General features: G+C 39.4%; 1 protein-coding gene across 1 annotated transcript in view; it reads right to left on the reverse strand.

Moving 5' to 3' along the window:
- fndc3ba (fibronectin type III domain containing 3Ba) overlaps window positions 1-23,786 on the reverse strand; it is a 130,985-nt gene that overhangs the window by 85,881 nt on the left and 21,318 nt on the right. The window contains exons 2-3 of the mRNA XM_084119642.1: window positions 9,021-9,168; window positions 6,687-6,762 (exon numbers count right to left, since the gene is read on the reverse strand). Of these exons, the coding sequence (XP_083975768.1) occupies window positions 6,687-6,762; window positions 9,021-9,140 (196 nt within the window). The 5' untranslated portion in view covers window positions 9,141-9,168. The remainder of the gene's footprint in view (window positions 1-6,686; window positions 6,763-9,020; window positions 9,169-23,786) is intronic.

A 23,786-nucleotide genomic window follows, 5' to 3' on the forward strand; every position in this document is an offset into this window, starting at 1 on the left:
GGATTGAACACTTTACAAAACTGTTCAATTAATTTATTAGGTATCATGAGATAACAATAAACAACTTCTTTAGAGCATTTATTATTCTAAGTCAATGCTAAATTTTAAAATGTACTCATGTCCATTCATAATTCATGAAATAATGTTAATTTTCACTTCAAATTTTAAATTTAACTTAATGTTAAAATGTATATGTAGAAATTAACATTACACTGTAAAAAGTGATCAGTTGAAAAAAAGTGAGGAAACCCCTTGCCTTAAAGTAAATAAACTTTCAATTAAATTCACATTTATTTGTATAGCGCTTTTCACAATACATATTGTTTCAAAGCAGCTTTACAGAAAATGCATGAGTCCACATTACAATTTAGAGTGATCTGTTATCAGATCAGATGTGACTGTGTCCAGGTTATGTATTTCATACATGTACATATACAAATCACACAGTTAGCTAATAATGTATTAATTGAAACAATGTATTAATTTAAGGCAGAAACAATGAGCTGTCAAGAACTTCATTTTTTTCAATTACGCATGAAGTTAATTACTCTTTTTTTAAGTTAAGTCAACTGATCACTTTTTACAGTGAACAAATTAATTATTGATGCTTGCACTTGCAGTAACTAATTTTAACATAAACATTGAACTTTATTGTAAAATGTTGAATTGTGCATGTACTCCAGGTCTCTGGGATCTGGTGGAGCTCTGGTGGTCACCATCCAGCAAAGCAAACTCGCACATTCTGACAAATATGCACATTTGCCTTTTGGAAAACAAAACATTCACATATTTCACAGCTCCTACTGAGATGAGTAATTTCTCACTCACCTCAAGATCTTTTAATGTTTTTAAATGTAGGCCTACTTTTTAAAACCATTCAACAGCTCAGGTCTGGTAACTAAAAGGTAGCTGTTTCGATATCCACAAGGAACGAACATCATTGTGCCCTACAGCAAAGCACTTCACCCAAGTTGCTCCGAGGGGGATTCACCCTTTAGTAACCTGTAAGTATAAGATGCCTTTGAAAAAGTGCTTGCTTAAATGACTACTTACTGACTTGCTTCCATCTCCTTTAGAAGGATTGTTCTGTGTTCAACTTGGATTGTTCTGGGTTCGACTTGTCCCTCAGTTCTTTTCTAAGATGTGGTTACAGTAACACACTTAAAATGGAAGTAAACTGAACAATATACTACATATTGTTAATAAATGTACATTTGTCTTCATAAAACTTAACAGCTCAAAAAAATATAATGATAATAATATAGCCACAAATCCTGTTCATAGGGCTTGCATTATTAATTTTAATAATCAGAATCGCCTCTTCTTCTGGGTTCCTTCATCAACATGAAGTTATACTTCATCAACACATGCACATCACCTGAGTGTCTTCTCCAGCTGACCTATTATCTAATGCTAGACCTGTCTCTCAGGCAACAAGGCTGCAAAACATAAATAGAAGCCCAGCTGCTTTGTGGACATAGATAAATAAACCCTAAAGGAGAAACTGTAACACTTTCACCTCTGTAAAAGGACAGGAAAGCTGCCTTTCAGGGCTACAGTATGGATTCTGTATTACATCTGCCCCATTACTCTCCGATTTGCTTTAGCAGTGTGCAATTGTAAGTTAAGTCAAGTCACCTCTATTTATATATAGCGCTTTATACAATACAGATTGTTTCAGATCAGCTTTACAGTGATAACAGGAAAATTATGCATTTCGGCTGAAGTCAGTTCAGTTTTAATTCAGTTCTGTTGTAAAAATCATAAATTATTAAATTAGTTAATTTCATCTTTAAAGCAGTTCTGCAAAAAATTATGTCGAATATTAAGTGTCCACATCTAAGCAAGCCATAGGCGAGAGTGGCAAGGAACTCAAACTCCATCAGGTGACAGAATGGAGAAAAAACCTTGGGAGAAACCAGGCTCAGTCGGGGGGGCACATATAAGCACATGGACTTATGACAAGGAAGATCATTAATCAGTTATGAAATGACTGCTGTTGGTGAAGTAAGCGGGAAAAGCGATTGCTCAAATGGGATGTGTCTCTTAGACATGCACAAGGTGGAGACCTAAAGGGATGTGTATTTTACGAATTTCTACTATATGAGTACTTAACAGACACTGAAAATAACCACACTGCTGTTACCCAGGTGCTCAAGTCCAATGCTGTTACCCAGGTGCTCAAGTCCATTCCTACTCAGTGGAGCCTGTGGAATGAAATGTCTGCCTCTCTGTCTCTGTGCTTTGTGGGAGTATGGTAAGCTGAGAAAGTCACTCACTTCATGCCACAATAGCCATTCATGGGGCTTTTCTAAAGATAGCTAATGACCTTCAGTCACTGTAGATACAGTCCGATGGCAAGGACAAGAACACTTTTGTCCTCTTTCGGTCAGAGAATGCATCATGTCTTTCCTGCTCATTATTGTTTTTGTTTTTCTGGACAATATTGACTACCATTGGCTCCTGACAAATTCATTCAGCATGTTTAATTTTGATATGCTTTCCGAGGCATAAATGAAATCTTTTTTGGTGTTTGTTGTGCAGAAAATCAGATTCAGCGCTTGCTGACTACAACGCTTTTGCTGTGCATCATTGCTAAATTACGGTGTGCAGATGAGAATAATGTGCTCTCAGCAAAAGCTGTAATTACACCAGAGAAGCATTTCTCCATGGCTCCTCAGAGCAGAAACAATAAAACATTTAATTACACAAACATACTCATAGTACAGACACAGAAACGGGGTCTTTTTATGTAATTTCATCAAGTTGGACTGGAGATGAATTACAAGCTTATTCAACTGTGAAATCTTAATTCAATTGCCAAGAAAGCACTACAAAATCTATGTATACTATTGATTTTATGTTCATATTTAATGAGATGCATTATGTCCCCAATTTACTATCACTGTGTATTATAAGTACAGTGTAGTCCCATCTACAACAATATGGAAATCTGGTTATGGAAAAGGTTGTTTTGGTGACAAGCAAACAACATGTACAACTTTCTATACCTATGAAACATTAACCTATAAAACATTAACATACTCCAAACAGACTCAACTATGGTAATGATAACAGAATTTATAGGAAAAATTCTTTCTCATGCCTCCTACAAGAGACTAAAGAGTATGAATCCTGTGGTGCACGTTGCATGTTTAAGGGTTAACGTCCAAATCAGTCAAATCATGTAATGTGACTGTCGTAAAATCCAATCTACTGTGGGACATGTCGTATAAATCAGATTGTGGACGTCTTCAAGATCAATCACGATATAAAATCATCAGATCGCCCACGTAAAGGCCAAGTATGGTAATCCATCCTCGGAATTTGTCCTCTGCATTTAACCCATCCAAGTTAGTGCACACACATTAGGAGAAGTGAAGTAAGTAGTGAACACACACACACACACACACACACACACAGCAAACCGTGAACACACACACACGGAGCAGTGGGCAGCCATTTTGCTGCAGCGCCCGGCGCAAACTGTTTGCTGAAAATGTCCACAACTTAACAACATTGAAATAGGAATGTGGAGTTTATCTGTCAATTATTTGCGTGTGAAAGCTTAAAGTTGCGTTCATTAATATAACAATAGGTGTGTTTGCACATCAGCCCCCCCAACTCTCTGACAACCTAGAAGGCCATTGTGTAATTCGCTGGTTACGGGAAAAAAAACTGCCCTTAAATACCCAAACAGTTAGTGCCTTATCAGCAGATACTGAGAAAAGATGGAAAACAAATGAAAATGGTAAATGTCTGTCCAAAAGCATAAAAGTGGCTTGCTAATCAGGCCTGGTCCTTGAATAAATGACAAACAGGAAGTGCTCACAGATGTATGATGGATCACCACTTCAAAGAGAACCAGTGTCCCCAGTTAACCCCAAAACTCTCGCTTTATCTACCCATGGCCCACTAGGCCTTCATAAACACCACATCTCTCAGCTAGGTTAGTCAAAACACAACTGAGCTCTTCCTCAGTGGGGAAATGCTGTAGATAACACATTTACACTGCCCTGACCTCGGAACAAACCAAAAACGGGGGGGGGGGTGGGCATGGGTGGCGCAAACACAAACACAAACACAAACACAAAACAGACAACGACCAACCCAGGACAGACTGAACTCAAACAACAGGACAGCCCTCAATTTGCAAAAGTGTGGGAAAGCAGCACAAAGCAGCCTTACTGCCGAGAAAGGACTTGTTAAGCGGTCCCCTGGAAAAAGAAAAAGGTCACCCTGTTTAAACAAGACAAAGATTACAGTTCAACCTCTTCCACTCTAATTAGCAGCGATAAGAGTGGGTTGAAACTCCAGTAAACATATGACTCTGAGCGCCGTAATGACCTGCCACTCAGCCAAAAAACTTAAAGACACTAGCGCTTGCAAGACCAACAATGGCACCTGGCAGGCAAAGGGTTAAGATTAAGAAAGTTGGGTTAAAAAGTTGAGGCTTAGCATGCTAAAAATACTCGCACAACATTCATCTAAGTGAGTCAAAAATAGGAGATGAGTGGGATCTCCACGTGGGAAGAGTAAAATGTACTGTTTTTGCGAAAGATGATTATGAGGGAGGACAGAAAGCGACCAATAAGAACGGAGAATCCTTGATTATAAAATTCTTACCCAATATCCTCCTCTTTCCACTTTTCCACTATCCTACTTCAATTTTTCAGAGGCCTAGAGTCAAATTACGTGACTGAATTTTCAAATTCTTCTTTTGTGTGCCGCTGAAGAAAGTCATAGAGGCTTAGAATGACATGAGGGTGAGTAAATTATGACAAAATGATCATGATTGTTGGGTGAACTACCCCTTTAAATTAAATCTTGATTCCAAATGTGATTTTGGCCCGAGCTTTTTCAAAACGTTTTCTCTGTGCGTTCTATGTTGCCAGCGGTCCACGGGCTAAACAGTGGTTACTTTATATAAAATCCTAAATCTAGGCTTCTGCTCTGAGGTTTGCATAATGACAAAGAAGCCTCTCTGTAAAAAGCAGCTACTTCAGAGCCTCTGCTTCAGTCGACACTTCTAATTAAACCCAGTGACCTTTTCTGTAAACATGTGTGTTTGAAATGCCCCTCTCCTCCGTGCACCACACCTTGTCCTCGTTGTTTAGCTGGGTTGCTTTTTACAACGCCGTGATGCCATAAGCCGTGGCTTTTCACTAAGCGTCGGATGTGCCTGTGTGCTTCTGTCCAACACAATGGCACGACCTGAAAGGCTTGACCTAAGTACTTCCTTCTTGTTTTTAACCTTTTACAGGGAGAGGTTAAAGTCAAGTACAGACATTAGTTACAGCATTGATACTTTTCTTATAGGAGGAACTGGTTTGACAAAAATGCAGCAACAGGGACACTCTCAATTTGGCTGAGACTACAATGGATGAAAGTTAATGCATTGATGCCACAAGAAAGAGCTATTAGGGAATCACAGGTGAAGACATATAGTTGATGAACACACAAAGGCACATTGTGGAAGCGAGCAGGACCGGTGCTATGGCCTGTGACCTGTTGTTTTATTCTTGTGTCAACACATGTTGCTGCCAAGCCCTGCAGAGCCCCGTTTCTGTCCCTTATCACAACAGTGTGCCATTCACGGCCAAAAAACAACGGCCCATCCACCCTGTTCTCCACTCATCCATGCCTCCGCAACCTGAAGATCACTTCTGAGCAAGGAAATCGATGTTAAGTGACAGTGTTTTCTTATGGGACTGTGATTTTGCCTGCAGCGAGAAGCAGGTTGTTGAAAGTCAGAGTGGGTGTTTTCAGGTTTAACTGAATCTCCGGAGTGGATTTCTGTGTTTCTTGGTGACATTTGATGTTATGGCTTCTTCTGAAACTATTTTAGGAAAGGAAAACATGAAACATTTTCAGCAGTCATTACCAGTCCTCAGTCTCACATGATCCTTCAGAAATCATTAAAATATGCTGATTTGGTGTTCAAGAAACATTTCTTATTATCAGTGTTGAAAACAGTTGTGCTGCTTAACATTTTTGTGGAAACAGTGTTGCATTTTTTTCACGATTCTTTGAATAGTTTAAATGTTTTTACTCTCACTTATAATCAATTTAATACATCCTTGCTGAAGTTTGAATTAATGAATTACTATTAAAGAAAAATCTGTTGATGAAGGTATATTTCAGGCGTACTGATGGGGCTTATTCATGCCTTTTTAACAGAAAATTTTACTGCAAATTTCCTTTGGGTATTTTAAGGCAGCAAGACACAAGAACATTATGAAACTTCTTAAACTAATGTTCCCCAGTGAGAGCGGTCCTTATCTGCACAGCTGTTCAGAGAACCCAACCGCAGCGTGTGCAAACAATCCATCTTGTCCATCAATAATTAGCTACAAAGACATTGAATGTTAAAGAAGAGGGGTAATGAGACAAAGAGGCTTTGTAATCTGCCATTGTATACTCCTCAGAAGCATGCCAGTCGTGGCCCTGCGCCCGGCCTCTCATCGGTTTACACCAGCTCCAAATCCAATAACACACCAGTCATGGTTTCGATTAGCTAGAAGAACACCACACAAACAGAAATACAGGGAACAGCGGCACCATCCCACATTTCGCACCATCCTCAAACGCACAACATATATGCAAACTCGGAACAATTCCAGAAACTAGTTCCAGAGATGGCGGGACAGAGGAACCTGTTGCATGAGACAGGAAGCACAACATACCTTGAATGCATTGCAGGGATCCATCCTCTGCTCTGATGGTGAAGGTCTCTCCAGGGTTGACTTGCACAAGGATCACCTGCGAAAACAAGTGGAAATCAGACAGGCGTGTAACTCAAAACTTCTGACACAAGGTTGTGTTCTGCAAACACAATCCGAGAGAGAGAGAAAAAAAATTGCAAATCCTTAAAATGCATCAGTCCATAACATTAAAATGATCCATGGAACATTTAGCGAACTACAGTCAGTCAACGCAACTGCCAAGAAAGCAAATATGACGCAACCAGATGTTGTGAAACCAGTTGTGAAACCCTCTCGAAACGGTCCGGTCATCATGCCATCTTTTGCTCCAGGCTGCTTACCATCATGTTGTCAGTGCACAGGTTGTTGAGATTGCAAACGTGCCTGTAGATGTGAAAAAGTAGGCCCGCCATGTCGCATGAGCCCCGGGTTTCCTCACAGCCCTGATGGTGGAGTGTCAGGCGGATCTCCCATCTCCCCGTTCCAGCCCTGGAGATCTGGGCACCTACTTCCTACCTCCACACACACATACACACACTGTCTGCTGCTGCTGCTGCTGTTGCTATGGGAACGACGGCATGCACTGAAGAGTCAAGCCGGCTTTCCAGAGGAAAACCTTGTTCAAACCCCCTCCCGTTCCCAGCACACACCTAATGCAGATAAATGACTCTCCTGATGCGCAACGTCACCAGAATGCAAATGAACACTCGCACGACCTTACGAAAACATTGCAACTTTGCATATCAGGCTGACATCGGATCATGTTGGCAGTCTAATGTTACAATTAATCAAGGGTGCCGGGTACATACTGACAACTTCGTCATTGTGCCATCTTTTTTCTTTACAGTGATGCAGAGAAACAGGACGTGGCTGAATCCAAAGCATTTAACCTTCACTATCTGCTGCAGACGCCCTTTTCCTTATCTCTCAAGGGTCTGATTCTCTTTCCGCTCTGGTCGGAGGAAACACGGCCGGGGCGCTGTATCTGCAGCACCTGGAGAAGAGATCAGAACACACTGATCCGCTCTGATAGCCCAGATCTACAGAGAGATGTGTGAGGAAAATGTGAAGCATGCCTGAGGGCACGCTGCACTCCTTGAATGTCTAATTTAAGATGACAACAACATTCCTCATGGACCAAAATACAGATCTAGTTCAGAATGGATGTATCTGGCTTTGTTTTACATCAGGAATTAGTGAGAAAGAATTCATTTAGGGAGACCAGCAGCTACAAAGAAAGTCAACTTTTCACTTTCAACTCTCAAACTACTTATGAACTTTTCCATCAGCACAGCATAAAACCACAGAAAACTGAAAAAAAGACTTTTACTTTTGCAATGATTCTCTTTAAAAGGTGAAGAGTGTATTTTATGTGCCAGCGACACCAAACAGAACTGAAAATATAAGACAGGTTTCTTCAAACAGGTTTCCTGAACACTGCTGGATGTCTGCTATTGGTCAGATAATCCTGTCCCAAACTCAAGCCATTGGTTAAGTCAGCGTTGTTATATTAAATCATCTGCAGAATGCAAAATTAAATAAATAGGTTTAAATAGTCATTGTAAAGCCAAATGTGACTGAAATGTATTACATGGAAAAATTATTTTCTGTAATGAATTATAACTTAAATCATTAAATTAATCAATTGATTAACCAATTTTAACAGTAACAAACAAAACATGCCTGCATATAGTTTTGTAAAAAGATGCTTTGTTATTTATTTATTTATAACTGTTTTATAAAAAATTATATATATTTTGGAAATTGTTTGCAATTGTTTCTTCTCAGTACCATCATCTTTAACGTGATCAATTTCTAAAGTTGCTTTGAAACAATATTTGAAATATTTCAACAATACATGAAAATATTTTGAATATTTGAATGGGAAAAGCACTTTACAAATAAATAGAATTTAAAATGTTTCACTTCAGGGTTATACGTTTACAATTACTCTAATAGTGGATAGAGAAGGGACACTCCATTAACATAATAAAAATTTCCAGATTATATTTATTTTGGTTCTAGTGCAATGAAAATATAAAATTCAGTTATTTAATACTGCAAATTGTTTGATACTGTTTTCAAATTGTGTCTTTCTACATGCACACTTTTTACATGGTTGAAATGGGATCATCTTATTTAGAGGTCCATCACGATATCGACAACTTTAGAAATCCCTGGTCTATGAATGTGTAGCAGCTTACATTTGCATTTATATGTATGCACCTGGCAGAGGCATTTATGCAAAGTGACCTTGCATAAATTGCATTCCAGGTATACATTAACAATTCAAGCATCATCCGGAGTAAAGCTCACCTGTTGCGATCCATCCCCATTAACATTAATCATGTGCGGCATCATAGCCACCTCCCCGTTCAATAGTGGTGGCGGCAGGTCCAGTGGAATCTGGTCTGTCATCATCATTGTGACGTACATTCATGGAGAACTTTCCTGGACTGCCTTTCTGTGAGAAGAGTGAGAGAAACAAACTGTCATGAAACTGAAAAATAAAGAGTAAGATCTGCAAAATAATGTCATATGATCTCAAACTTGCAAAAACACCCTCTTTGGCTGCCCTGGTTTTGTGCAGTGAGGAAGATGGACGTGTTCATTTATTTGAGATGATTTCACAATCTTTGGTTGGTTTGTGACGTTTGAGTGACTGGGCTAAAGCATAAATGGATGGAAGATGCTCTGCTGTGACTCAGCAGGCAACTGAAGCCAACTGTGGAGCACAGCAGTATCATTGTGAGTTGGATGGCCCGAGGGAAGATCTCCTAAACGAGAAGAGCGTGTAACCGACACAAAAGTGGACTCCCACCCCCTAGAGTTTAAGTTTTGAAATGTGTATAGCATTATGGAGTGATTTCACCACTAACAATAAACTTGGTTTTGATAACATAGCATTTGCGCAAGTCTGTAATGATCCAACGGTTTAGTACAGCGACAGCGTGACTGTGGTCTAATGGAGGAGAGATGAAAGAGTTTGGGGAATAAAAAGGTGACCAAGTCATCAATGAAGGATGCACAATTTCTTTATTTTGGATGGAAGGTCACACCCATTTGCAACATAAACACACGACACAACATGTGGCAGAGCCCACAGGACCAGAATGCAACCCCCTCAGTGTCTCCATCCCTCCCTCCCTCGATCCCTCACTCGTAAAGAAGCCAGAGAGAGAGAGAGAGAGAGAGAGAGAGAGAGAGAGAGAGAGAGAGAGAGAGAGAGAGAGAGAGAGAGAGAGAGAGAGAGAGAGAGAGAGAGAGAGAGAGAGATCCTAATGTTTAATCAAAATGCCATAACTTGATCTTCTGGTGAAACGATAAAACTTCTCTCTGGTTACGTATACCAGATTTGAACCAATCATTTAGTATGTAACGCTGTTGCTGATTATTTAAGATAACTAATGGATAAACTCATGCCCTGAATGGACTCATTTATTTAATTATTTAAGAGAGAAAGAGAACATTCCTGACTTCATCAGACCCATGCACATGATTCACCGGAAGGCAAAAAAACACTACGCCTCATAAGGACTGAAAATAGAGAAAGGGATAGTTCAACCAAAAATGTCGACAGAATTGATAATTTACTGAGCCTCATGTCATTCTAGGGGTGGGCGATATACCGGTAGAAATTGGTCAACAGGTAGAGATTTATGCTCCTCATGCTACAAAAGATTTCCACTTCAAATAAATGTTGTTCTCAAATCCTGAAAAAACTGTATCAACTTTAATAATGGCAGCAAATCAGCATATTATAATGATTTCTGAAGACTAAAATAATGGCTGCTCAAAATTCAGCTTTGCCATCACAGGAATCAATTACATTTTAAAATGTATTATTAAAATAGAAAACCACTATTTTAAAAATGTTAATAATTTCACAATATTACTGATTTAACTATTTCTGATCAAACAAATGCAGCCTTGGCAAGAGACTTTGTTCAAAAAAAAAAAAAAAAAACCTTACAACCCCAAACTTTTTAACGGTAGTGTGTATATATGTATATATATAACAAAAATTAAAAAACACGGAATAATGACTCCGCCAATAGCCTTAGCAAGAACCAATAAAATGTCCTTCTTGGATACAGATAGCACACCATGTACCATTTTACCATGCATTTTGTTCCTTCCATTGATGTTAAATGGTTAGTTTTGTGTGATCCACAAAAGCAGACATAAATCTACAGTTATTTGGCAGCAATTGGTTCAATTTACATGAGAGGTGCAAACCCATCCGAAGACATTATAAATGTTTGTGGACACCAGGACAGCATAAATCTGAATATTTCTCTGTGTAATAATGTGGTCCATCCACATGCTCATTGCATCTCCGTTCTTCTCTCTATTCTGTTTGACTTTCCATCCATCCTTCATTACCTTTTGCCCACTCCTCATGCTCTGTGTTTATGCAGTACATCAGGTGAGATTGGCATGGCAAAACAAGAGTAAACAGATTAAACAGATGGTGACCTCCTTTAGGCCCAGTCACAATCCCAGCCTTTCCTGATGATGATGCACATTCTGTGTCTGTACTGGAAATGCAGGAAGATCAACCTGGAATGAACCCTCTTGCATCTGGTATTTTAGCAGAGTGGGGACTAGATCCATATCACTGATCACACAGTGGTTTGTTTAGAAGTCTTTTAATCATGATTTCACTAGTGCTATGTGCTCTTAGCATTTATTCCAGCGAGTGGAGTTTTTGGCTAAAGTTTAAAATTGTCAATTTTGTTACCGTCAAACTCGGTTACCAAGGTGGAGTAACAATGGTGACAGTACGTAACAGAATTGACAGTAACAGAGTTGACAAAAAATAATATAAAGAAATCCGTTTTTTTGTTAAAAGTAAAAAATCTTGTGTTTGGCAAGCACTGAATTATTCAAATTGATTATGAATTGACTAAGATACTGAAAAGAATTTCTGTTAGTGAAACAGTTTTTTTCCTTAACTTTTTGAAATGCAAAATGTATCTCCAATTATAGAATCACTCATGATTCACAGATTAGATATAAGTTAATATTGTCAACAGAGAAGGAACTGCTGTGCAGATTAAGGGTTTAGCATAAAACAGAAATTGACAATAAGAAATAAAAAAAGATGCTATTGTTGGAGACAGCAGGTTAGAATGGATGGATAGGAAAGTTGGCACCTGAATGTGTCAAAACTATAAACAGACAGAATCGCTGTGAAATACACCATAGTGTACATGAAATAGAGGAAGGAGGAGAGAGACCGACAGACAGGCCAACAGACGGCCACACACAGCGAAAAAACCCTACAGCTAACCAGAAATAATTAACGACCTTTTAAGAGCCGCCAAGCCACAGTCCCAGAGAGCTGAGGGGAGGACTCTGAGAGAGAGCGATGGATGAAAAACAGCAAGAAAGAGATAGCAAAAAGAGAGAGAAAGAAATGGAAATGAGTTGAAATGACTAAACAAAGGCCATCGGAGTTAATTCAGTCAGCTGTCGGGCTGTGAAGAGTGGTCCTGATGCAGTCGTGGTCTCAGGCGACAGGTTAAAGTGCTGGATGGTTAGGCTGAGATTAGTTCAGTTGAGCGGCCCATGCTGAGCTGCTTTGATGCCTGGATCCCTCCTGCTTTAGCAGCTAATGGGGCCTATGCTAAGCCTCGGCCTCTCACCCATAATTAGGATTTCCATTGAAACTGAAGCCTGCATTTATTTTAGGATTTGTACAACTTACAGTGGAAACTTACAATGAGATGGATATTGGTTGTGATAGCTTAATGGCTGTGTTTACAGAAATTCCGGACTAATATTTCATAAACTTTGTAGCCTTTTTATCTCTTTGTTTGAAATATCTTGTTTTGTTCTCCGGCTGGTATGATTGCGGTTACGGCCATGGATTTTCAATGTGAGGGTTGTTCCGACAGTAAAATCCTTGAAGTTTCCTCCTCTTTGAAAGAATGTCTGATTAATAAGGTGTCGATTCCAAAAGACGATAAAAAGTTAAATTGAAAAATTCCTTCAAGGATAGGCTGCAACAATCAGGCGCTTGTTCGCTGGGGCTGAGGGAAGTGGTGGGATAAGAGACAGCCTTGTGTGAAGAAGCCAGGCTTTCTGCTGGAAGCGAAAACTGAGGACTGCCTTTCAAATCTAACAGAGGACGTAAAAGACGATAATTCACTGAGGTGTCACCTCATCTGCCAGTCGGGACCAAAGAGGCCCAGCTGAGCTTAAACCCAGAGCCCCGAGTTTGTGAAACTGTTCCATTCAGCAATTTGACCTCCACCACTTTCACATACCTAGAAGTCAACAGTTGTACATGCAAAAATAAAGCAGAGTGATCAAATAAAATAAAAAAAATAAAATAAAATACACAAAGTCTGTGTGTAGACAGACAAAGGAGTGTCATGATTGGATATTTGAATGAGACCCTGGCTTTCTGTCTACTCTCTGTTCATTACCTCATTTTCACAGTAATTTCCCTCTACAATTTGAGAAACAAAAAGCAGCTCTGTTTGCAGTACTCACTTTCTTGTGCAGTCTGCCACCTTCTCTTTCGCTCAAGGTTTTTTTTTTTTTTTTTTTAATAAATGAATCAAGCCAGTTTGAGTAACAAAAAACCCTATTAAACTTGAAAAACAAGGGCTGATTGAATCCATAAGCATGTACGTTTGTTTAATCTGCTTCCTCTGCAGCTTTCACAACACACAGCTCTCTAATTGGCATTTAGATTAGGGGTACTGTAGATGGAAACAGGCTGAGTATGCCTCAGAGCAAAAGATGCAAGCGTACCTTTCACACTCATAATGACTGGGAACTTGAATCTTAAAACAGCAGAGACAGTTTGAGATAAATATGTATGAAAATGTAACTCAAAAATGGAAGTCCCACCTTTTATTCCCACCAGTTAAAAGAGCCAATCATCTATCTGAAATGTATCTAAGTGTCAAAATGTCACAAAGTGTCAAGTGTCAAATGTATCTGAGTCATCACCCACTTTATTTAGCCTTGAAGACATTAACTGGATGTGTGCCTGAACAATACATTGGTTTATACTGATGGAGGATCTATATCAACACCTTATCGGTTATTGCAGATGCTGAAGTGAACTGTTGGGTATATGTAATGATGCAGAGCTGTGCAAACAAAAATTTTAGTCTTTTTAATATTTTTTAATAAAGAAGTTTAGATCATTTCAGTTAATGCACATGAAAACTAACAGCGTATCAGTTTCAGCTAGAATTTAAATGATCAGTAAATCATTTAAGCTAAAAAGATGCCAAATTTATGATATGACTGTTGTGATAGAAACATAATTGTGACAAAAATCCTCCTCAAATCCATCAAGAGTCCTCAGTAAGGTGTGTGTAACAGCTTAGTGCTGTTGCTAAGGGCTTCACTGGACTGTTGTGTTGTGTTTTGCTATGTCTACCAATGCCTTTCCTTCCCTGCTGGAGTCTCCCCTGTGGTGCAAAGACTAGTTCTCCAGATCTTGTGCTGAATTGCACAGGTCTGGGGAAAAACAAAAGGAAAGGCGTTTTTGAATGAAGGCGCAGGGGATTTTTGAATGACGGGTCGTGCTTTGCCTAACCGGAGATGAATATCACTGTCACCCATTGAGAACAAAACACACTGAGCCACTTCCTGTTCTACAGCCTGCTTGGTGCAGACTTATTTAACATTGTGCAGGACAATAAGGGAAGTACAGTATGGTGCTCAGCCAATTCAGATGGTGGGTGATTTGCCACAGCGCCTCAGTCCAGATCTTGCACTGCAAAAAAATAAATAAAAAATTGGTCATGCACACTTTCCTGTTTCCTGACAGCCTGGCGGAAAGGACCAGCTGTGGGTCATGATTGCACAACCACGCTAACACAACTCATCTGGAACCTAATAAAGTTAGTCTTTCACAAACAACTCACACTCTTAATTCATGTACCATGCATTTTGCCAAGACGATACATCCAAATGTTATCCCGGGACAACAACAACTCACTAACACCCTCATCACATGACACGAGATGTGGGCTAGCCACATCCACAACATTCCTCTCCCACAGCACGACGCAAGCATAGAAATTAAGACAAAAACGGAAAGTTCCTGATGGCATCAATGGAACGCAAAGCTGTGGTTTAGAACTTCAGGAATACGTCACAGGTGACAAAGAAGTCCCTGGCGACTTTCAATGGTCTAGGTTTGCAACACAGCTGTATGTCTGTGGCTTTAGGAAGGCCGTCACAAGGCAAGAGATTTGTGGGCTGCAAGATTGAGCAAATATGGCAGCTCCCACTTTTATTTATGCATAAATATCACACAGACTAATTAAATCCAGGGCAGTCTGGGCAGCGAGGCGTGCAGTACAGCCAGTCTCTGTCTGCCTGTCTCTCTCATTCTTGTCCAGTACCTCCTGTCACATGCCAGCCAGCTTCCGTAGTCTACATTGGCACAAAAAAAAGGAACAAAAGAGAAAACTAACGCTGAGGGAACAGGTCAGACGGACGGCAAGCAACAAAATGCCCCTGCCTTGTCCAGCACACTGACCCTTTGAAACCTCAGGGGCTGCATCCAAATTCCTCTACTTTTAGAGTATGTAGTAGTGAATTTAATGAGGAACTTGCTTCTTGATAGATGAGGAAGAGAATTCAGAAGCTATGCAGGTGTGTGGTGTTGATACATTCCTGGATATACTAATCTGATCTGCCATCTTGTGACCCCTGTGCTCCTCATCTCTTTTTGGAAAGATTATGGCTTTGCATCCAATTATAACCTTTTGGGAAAAGAGAAACAAACGCCTATCATCATTTTTTCAGAGAAGAAGACTCCGTTGTGAATCACAGGACTTCCATCACCAAGAATTGGCTGACAGTTACAGCTATTGACAGAGGCACCAGGACACTTTGAACACTTTCAAATAGATTATTTGAAAGTCCTTCCCATCCATCGGTGGTGGGAGTCCCTCAACCTTGCAATGGTCTTGTACAAATACACAGAGAAGTAGCACAGGGGCTCCACAGGGATTGGATCTCTTTTCCTCTTCATGCCCAACACTTCAGTGTTGAAGTACTTCTGTACAAGAAGTTATGCCACCCGCAGAAGTTCTCAAATGACTCGATTATGGCGACTGTTGAATAAAGATGGAAGAAATAATACGATTGACAATTAGCATATAGTTAAGATTGGAGGTATGGTTCTGTTCTGGGCAAGAACTCCCTGTGCATCCATGCAGCCTAGCATGGATAAGAGCATGGAGAGCACAATAACCCCCCTTAGGGTAAACAGAACAGAACCAACATGAATGTATTGCAGATATCATTAATTAATTATAATGTACAACATAATTAGAGAATTTTAGTCTGATTCAGGGTGAATCAGAATGGCAATCCTGACTGACGAGATGAGGAGCTGGGGATGGAGGAGGGTAATTATCTCCTGAGAAACGCGATAGCTGCTGATAATACTAAGATAAGGAGCTTATGTATACAGTGATAAGCGTCGTATTCCTATAGGTAGACGTGGATCAGCTGAGAGTCAGCTGATGCGAGTTGATTAACGTGACCTGCCAGATCTGATGCTACAGAAAAATTTGACTGGCCTATAATGACGATCATCACATTTTTCTATGTTTAGTGGCGGACAAACATGAAAACCCTGCGAGTAAAGTGGAATAAGTGTGCTCAATAGCTATGTTTTAACTCAAGTTGAAACTGTAGATCTTTCATTAAATGTAATAAATTACAAAACGCTCTGAAGAACTGAGCGGTACCTCCATCCAGCATTTTTATGCAATATCCCAAAATTTGCATAGAAATATAATGGAAATTGTCCATTTACTACTGAGTGAACAAACTGAAGTGAATTTCCTGAAAAAGCTCTCAGCATTATATTTTTTAAGTAGTCTGCTATGCCAGGTTTCTGGGCCTGGCTGCAACAAACCCCTCGAGCTAAGACGACCCTTAGTTATATTTGTAAGGGAATTTTCACTGAGGGTTTTCTTAACTAAAAGGGTTTTTTTTGTCACCAGCTGTTGGGAGTCAGGGATGCTAACAGACTGAAAATGCTCATTAAAGGCATGTTCTGTCATTGGGTCTGACTGAAACTCTCTGGAGGGTGTGGGTGAAATAATGAACAATGTCTGTCATCCCCTCATGCTCAGCATGCTTGTTGAAGAAAACATTCAGCAACAAGATGATTCAACCATTAGCTAAAGATGGTCCTTCTGTGCGCACAGGCAGGAGAACACAGACTTACTGTGAATCCTCTGCCTAGAACTGCCTCTGCATAGAGTGGTGCGTGCTGGTATGACGTCAGAACCTGGAATACTAATTCACCGCCGGTTCCTTCAAGATTTTCCTATGGGGTATGTTTATTTATGTGTAAAACAGAAGTTTTTGTTCTACAACGTAAATTACACACACGTAATTGAAAATGTGAATTTTGAAGCGGTTATGTTCATTTTTGAAAACGTACATTTTTAATAAATAACTAGATAAGACAGCTTGGGGTGTGAGTGTGTGCAGTCAGTGTACGTTGTAGAACAAAATGTCAAAGTATCATAAAGTTAGGTTTACCACAGGCTTTATTTTACTCATAAGTAATAATAAAAAAGGCCCATTATAAAACCCCATAGGAAAATCCCAAAGGAACCAGCCACGTATTAGACTTCCAGGTTAGGCATACTCTAAATCAGGGGTGCCCAACCCTGCACCTGCCGATCGACTGTCCTGCACAGTTCATCTCCAACCCTAATCAAACACACCTGCCTTTAATTTTCAAGTGATCCTGAAGACGTTAATTGGTTGCTTCAGGTGTGTTTGATTAGGGTTGGAGATAAACTGTGCAGGACAGTCGATCGGCAGGAGCAGGGTTGGGCACCCCTGCTCTAAATAGACAGGACAATTAAATACAGTATTATTCAGTGCGCTGTATAGGCTATTCTGGGTAGTTAGTGCTCTATTCAATTACCTCTTGAAGGGATAGTTCATCCAAAAAAAGAAAATTCTGTCATCATTCACTCACCCTTCATGTCGTTTCAAACTTGTATGACTTTCTTTCTTCTGCAGAACACAAAAGTAGCAGCCTAGAAATCTAGACGCACCCTAGCGGCAGCAAAATTTATTTTGCAGCCAGTGTAGTCTAGCAACTCTCCGTTGACTTTCGAGCTGGAAAAACCAAACTCTAGTCAGGCCAATCACATCGTGTATAGAGTCGGTGGGCGGGCTTTACATAATGATGAAAGAGTTGTGACGGTTCCGCGTGAATTCCCTGCTACTTGAAAACAAAGAAGAGCTGTCTCTCGGAGCGGTCTCTCGAATCGGCTTTGTCCGTGACTCTGGAGGACTTGGAGTTAAGCTTTTCTTTGAGAAAATAACAAAGAACAGCACTTAAAGCAGCACTAACTTTTCAACCTTCATAATATATTTCCAAGACTCTTGTGATGGTACATCGACTTACAATAAGTTGAATGACACGTCTGCCATAGCCTGACGGGGTCTGTATCGTTTTTAATCGTACTTTTAAACTCCGGGTTTCGGGTAGTAACCCGAGAACAAAAAGAACTACAAAATTCGACTGCTTTACGGCATAGGCTACCTCACTTCCCTCAACACGTCCTCACATGCTGTTGGACTTGTAAGTAACGTTATATTGCTTATATTGTATATCACTCGGACAAGATTTCACTCGTTGGTGTGAGCTAAAAAAAATTATTACCTAGTGGGGCTTTAAGTCATTCTTAAAACAGGAAGATGTGCTTGTAGTTTTGCCGGCCGGATACGGCAAAAGTTTAATCTATCAACTTTTTGTGTATCTATTCAATATTATGACATAAGACAACTTGAGTATAGTGCATAAATACATACAACCATCTCTAACCTCCAAGTAAAAAAAAATAAAAAATCATATCGGCGGCATATCTGCGTCATACGCCGATACCGATATATCTGCGACAGGCTTATATCGGCCGATAAAATCGGGCTCAAACTAACAACTATAATGAACAAATCAAATACGTTTTTATAAATTATTTTAATAGATTTTGTCACATTATAACGTAATAGTACGATGAAAGACCACCTCTGCAGAAACAGATCAACGCCTACTTTTACATCATTGCATCTTTGGCCCTGCCCACTGGTGTGTTAGTAAGATGACCTAAAAATAAAAATAACAAGTTACTAAAAATACTAAATACTTACTAAAGTTACTAAAAATAACCTTAATAAAATTAAAATTAAATTACCTTTTAAAGTATCCTAATGCTAGGAAAGTGGTTATTTTCAACTATATGAATGTTGGTATATTTCACTGTGGATTTGGTAAATCAGTTGAAATTTTGGTGCAGGCTTTGCTAAAATACTTTTACTGTAATATATGGACCCGACAGTAAAGAAACCACATGAAGTAATCTTGTTCATTCTGATTCCTGATCTGTGATCAGTAATTTCTGATAATGATTCATGTACAGTCAGAGGTTCTTCGTCTCAAAATCATTTATTGCCATTTATGAGTCAGTAAATCAAGCCAGTGACTAAACGGTCAACTTTACATTGTTTCTCTTAGTAGCATGAAAATAATTGGTTGTTTAAATTGTGATTAAATTATATACAGAAAGCGAATGCTCCCTTTATCATCACTGGAGCTGTCAATCAAACAGTGCGAGTTTATCAGTGTCTGAGTTCTGGACTCTTGTCCAGGTTAGCGGTTAGCGTCTGGATGTACGGACAACCTTAAGACGCAATATGCGTCATTTCCGATTCTTCTTCCTGTATCCAAAGACAACAACAACAGCAGCAGCACGCGGATAATGAATAGTTCAGGGCAGATAGCGATCGCCTTTGTTTGCGCTTTCCTCCTCGCTCCAAAAGTGTGGTGCTGTGCTGAGTCTCGCCATGTTTACCTCTACTTCTTGTTTACTTCCGGTATACTGCACGCAGGTTTTTGTATGCGCCGTCTCTACTCAAAAGACCAAGATTCCTTGCGAATAGAACATGCGCAGAACACAAATCAATGTTCCTTTTGATGGGGATATGCTGATACGCGTTTACATGACCAAATATTCGGGTTAGAAAAGGGGTACCCCAGGGATCATATCCGGGTTTTTAAAAACCGGGATATGAGCATATTCGGGTTTTTGCCAGTGTTTACATGGCCGTGCGCGACCGGGTTATTGCTAATATTCCAGTTTTGAACGGGTTATTGGCTGCATGTAAACGTAGTCAATGATGCTGTCTACACTGCACAATGAATCTCGTATTTACATTGTGTTTGCATTGTTAGTTCACTGACGAGATCACTGCATTCATGTGCTCAACAGACACGTCTGTCATCTGCTACAATGCAACCATTTGCCACCGGAGTAGATCTAAAAACAACGCTATTTATCAAAACACTTTGCACGTTTTGTTAATCTCAGAAGCTGTATAGTAAAAAATATTTTGAGAGAGTTCCACATGTAATACTTATTTCAAATGCACAGATGTAAGCCAATCATAGCAGTGGGCGTTTACATTGAAGTCTCACTGCAGACACACCCCTTCAAACAGAGCGTTCAAATAAAAGGGCTAAAATCAGGGTAGAAAAATTGCCTTTTATTTCTTATGACAAATTTTGATGTAAAAATCATACTAACGTTATAAGTGCACCTCAGGAATCATTATAAAATAAAATAAATGACTTCATGACCCCTTTATATATTGTTACAGTGGTATTTTATATATTGTTGGTAGTCTCACAGCAGTATGCAAACAACACTTGTCTTGTCACTTGTCTGAAGGACAACAATGCAAAGCTGAACAGACAGAGGGGAGCAAACAGCGCTGAAATGGTGTTTTGTGACATTTGAAATCCCTGCTGTAATGCAATCTCATGCGTAATGCAGCGAAGTGATTGGATTAAAAGAGTTCATTCTCATGAATAATAAAAGCTCAGAAACTGATGATGTAGACGCATACTCTCTAGCCATGGCAGCCAATCATCACTTCAGATTAACACATATACCTCACATTTCGTGACGTTGGCTGAACTCCGCTTTTTTAACCAGAAGAATGAAATGGCTCTGAAAAATGAAAAAATAACCACTTTTCCCTTAATAATAAACATAATGAGTGCTGTTTTCACTGATGTACAACCTGTACATATCCGTTAACATTTCAAAAAATGTGTTTTAGGGTTTCATGACCCTTTAAGAGTGTGTAAAAAGTGTAGTGGCTGCAGCCGGTACAGACTCAGATTAGGGCAAATCTTAACATGCAGAGCAGAAACATGAGAGAGCCCATAGGCACGGAAACTTGGGTTGTTTTGTTAGTTTCAGCACTATGGTAAACAGAGAAGCAATGGCCTCTTTTTCCACTACCTTGTTTCTACTCTTCTGTTAAACTGTCCACAAGATATGTCCCAAAACCAGCTCACAAGAAAACTAGATCATCTCAACAATACACCACAAAAAGATCCTACTAAATGAAGAAACCGACACAGTCAGCCAATAACCCAACAGAGTGCATCCAAAGGAGGAGGAGAGGAAAATTAGGACAGATAGAAACAAGAAGGGGAAAAAATGAAAATGAGCCACAGGGAGACATGAGCTCTACCTGTAGGTATGCGCCCCGCTGGCTGCAGATAGGAGCGTTTGCCAGGGCTGTCTGATATCTGCTTATTAGCTCTGTTTAATCACAGACTGCACAAAGCCACGTCGGACCCACAGCTTCAGAGAACACCAATTACACTTTCAGGCACACACAAGCAATTAATAAGATCCTCAGTAGCTGTCTGGCTCCTGCAGGCAGAAGAACCCGCAGGGACAGAAGACAGGCAGAAGTGAGAGGAATGCTGATGCTGCAAAGCAACAGAATAGACGGAAGTCAATGACAAAACTCTTACCAAAAAAGCACCATGGAAATACTGGTTTTATTTTTTAAATCGGAATTCAATACTATATTCAATACTGTATTACCATTTGTGTGTGTTTTTCTATTAAATATATTAACTAATAAATATTTACACAAAAATTATACATGTTTATTTGGCCCCCCTAAATTTCAATCCAGCTCCCCTAAAGATTTTAGAATAAATCCGTAATATGTCCACTAATTCGTGATTGGCTCAGTCCCCTAATTCGTGATCACCTCAGTCCCTTTTAAAAATCAAATGAAACTGGTGGCAGGCTTCGGGTCATCCCCGTATTTTAGCATGCATTATTCAGCGCCAGTGTCAAAAGCAGAGGACAATGTGTGTGCATTTATTGATAGATTGTTATGATATCTGCACTGTGTAGTTCTTTATGATGCAGGAGCAATTCAAGACAGTTTCCCATCCACTGTCAAATTTTATGAAAATCCTTTCATCTAAATTGTATGAGACTTTGTGACTTTTCCTACTCTTGCTATACTTCATACTTCAGTCCAATAAAATTGCTAAAATTTGTTATGATATTAATTTTATAATATATCCAAAAACAAAACACGTGAAAAGAGCTTGTTTTCCCACCAGGTGACAGAAATCCACTGAAGCATTATATTATTATAATTATAAACTTATTTGAAGTTAATTTTTACTGCACAAATGTAGTTAAAAAAAAAAAAAAAAAAAAGTTTAAAACATTACATGGGTTGAATTTATTTTATTTTTTACCACATATTGCCAGTCTAGACAATTGCAGTAATGTAAAAGGTTGTCTATTCTTAATGAATATTAGCTGGTTATTTAAAATGATTAGAAATTATTTAAATATTCAGGGAGTTTCTTGACAGGTAGTGCAGAACCTACTGTATTGTTCATGCCTACCCTAGTATACAAACAATATATTTTTTTATTAATTGTTTTTTTTTTTAAATCATACCCTCACTGGAGGCAAAGCCCATACCTGTTCAATGTTTGATCAATGTTTCTTTTCATTAAAACGAAATGCTTTTTTTTTTAAAAGCAAGACAGCAAAATCTTGTAAATAAAGAGGTTTAAATGCAAACAAGAGTTCTTTTATAAACAGAAATAGATGAAAAGCAACCATGAAGATGATTCATACCATCTCTTTAACCATGAAACTCTTCATAAATAAAAGCAGGAGAGAGTGTAGTGTTCCCTCTAATGGGCTGCTTGGGTTGAAATCTGCATAATGGGAGAGAAAGACCTATAATTTGACCTGGAATGAGTATAAGATGTACTCAGAGGTTCAGCGTCCAGCTGCGCTGTGTATGAGTGTTCTGGAGAATTATGCATTTGGCCTGTTGTGGTTCAAAGTATCATTTCCAATGGCTCCATCCATTTTGAAACACCCATTTTCAAAAACAACTGAGGAAAGACTGAAAGAGAGAGCAAAAATAAGTTGATATTGGACTAAGGGTGATATTGAAAGATGAACTGAGGTCTAATATGATGAAAAATATTGAGTTTGCCCATTTTGGAGCCCAAAGTCACACTTTGTCACGGTTGGACGATTGGACGATGATAACAACTCACTCAATCATAGTACCAAAACAGGCTGCGAGATGTTTGCCAACCAATCAAAAATGTCACTATATCAAGGGACCCCCACACATATGAATAAATACACAGCTCACCATGCAGACCGAAATAATAAACTACCAAGACCAATAATAAGACAAATGTGTAACCTAGCAGCTAGTGGTTGCTGTGTAGACAAATCATAAAAATCCAAAATGCATAGCTGTTTTTTACAGGTGGGATGCTTCCATAGGAGTGCGTATTTTATATAGGTTTATGCTGAAAGGAATTTTCTAGCAAGACTCTCCACAGCCTGTACACCACAGGTAATCGGGTTCACAACTGATGTTTTCAGAAAACCGAAAAGCGACGCCATGGAAACAGCCGTCTCTCATAGCAACAGCATCTCTTTAAGCATCAACTTACCAGTCGTAGAGAAAATTGTCGACCAGAATATCCCGTTCACCCCTAGTTTGTTTATTTTGGGGGACCCCTCTGCATTAAGTGATCTGACCCCTCCACTCTCTAACTGGACCCAGACTGTCCTTATGTTAGGCCGTAAACTTCTGGTCAAAGAATGGAAAGCCCCCCCTCTGCACCTGCACTGGATTTGTGGCACACTGCTCTGGGTCAGCTGGCTGCCCTTGAACAACTGTCCTACAGGTTGCTTG

This window comes from Abramis brama (genome assembly GCF_963993115.1).
Source record: "Abramis brama genome assembly, chromosome: 7".
Taxonomy (NCBI): domain Eukaryota; kingdom Metazoa; phylum Chordata; class Actinopteri; order Cypriniformes; family Leuciscidae; genus Abramis; species Abramis brama.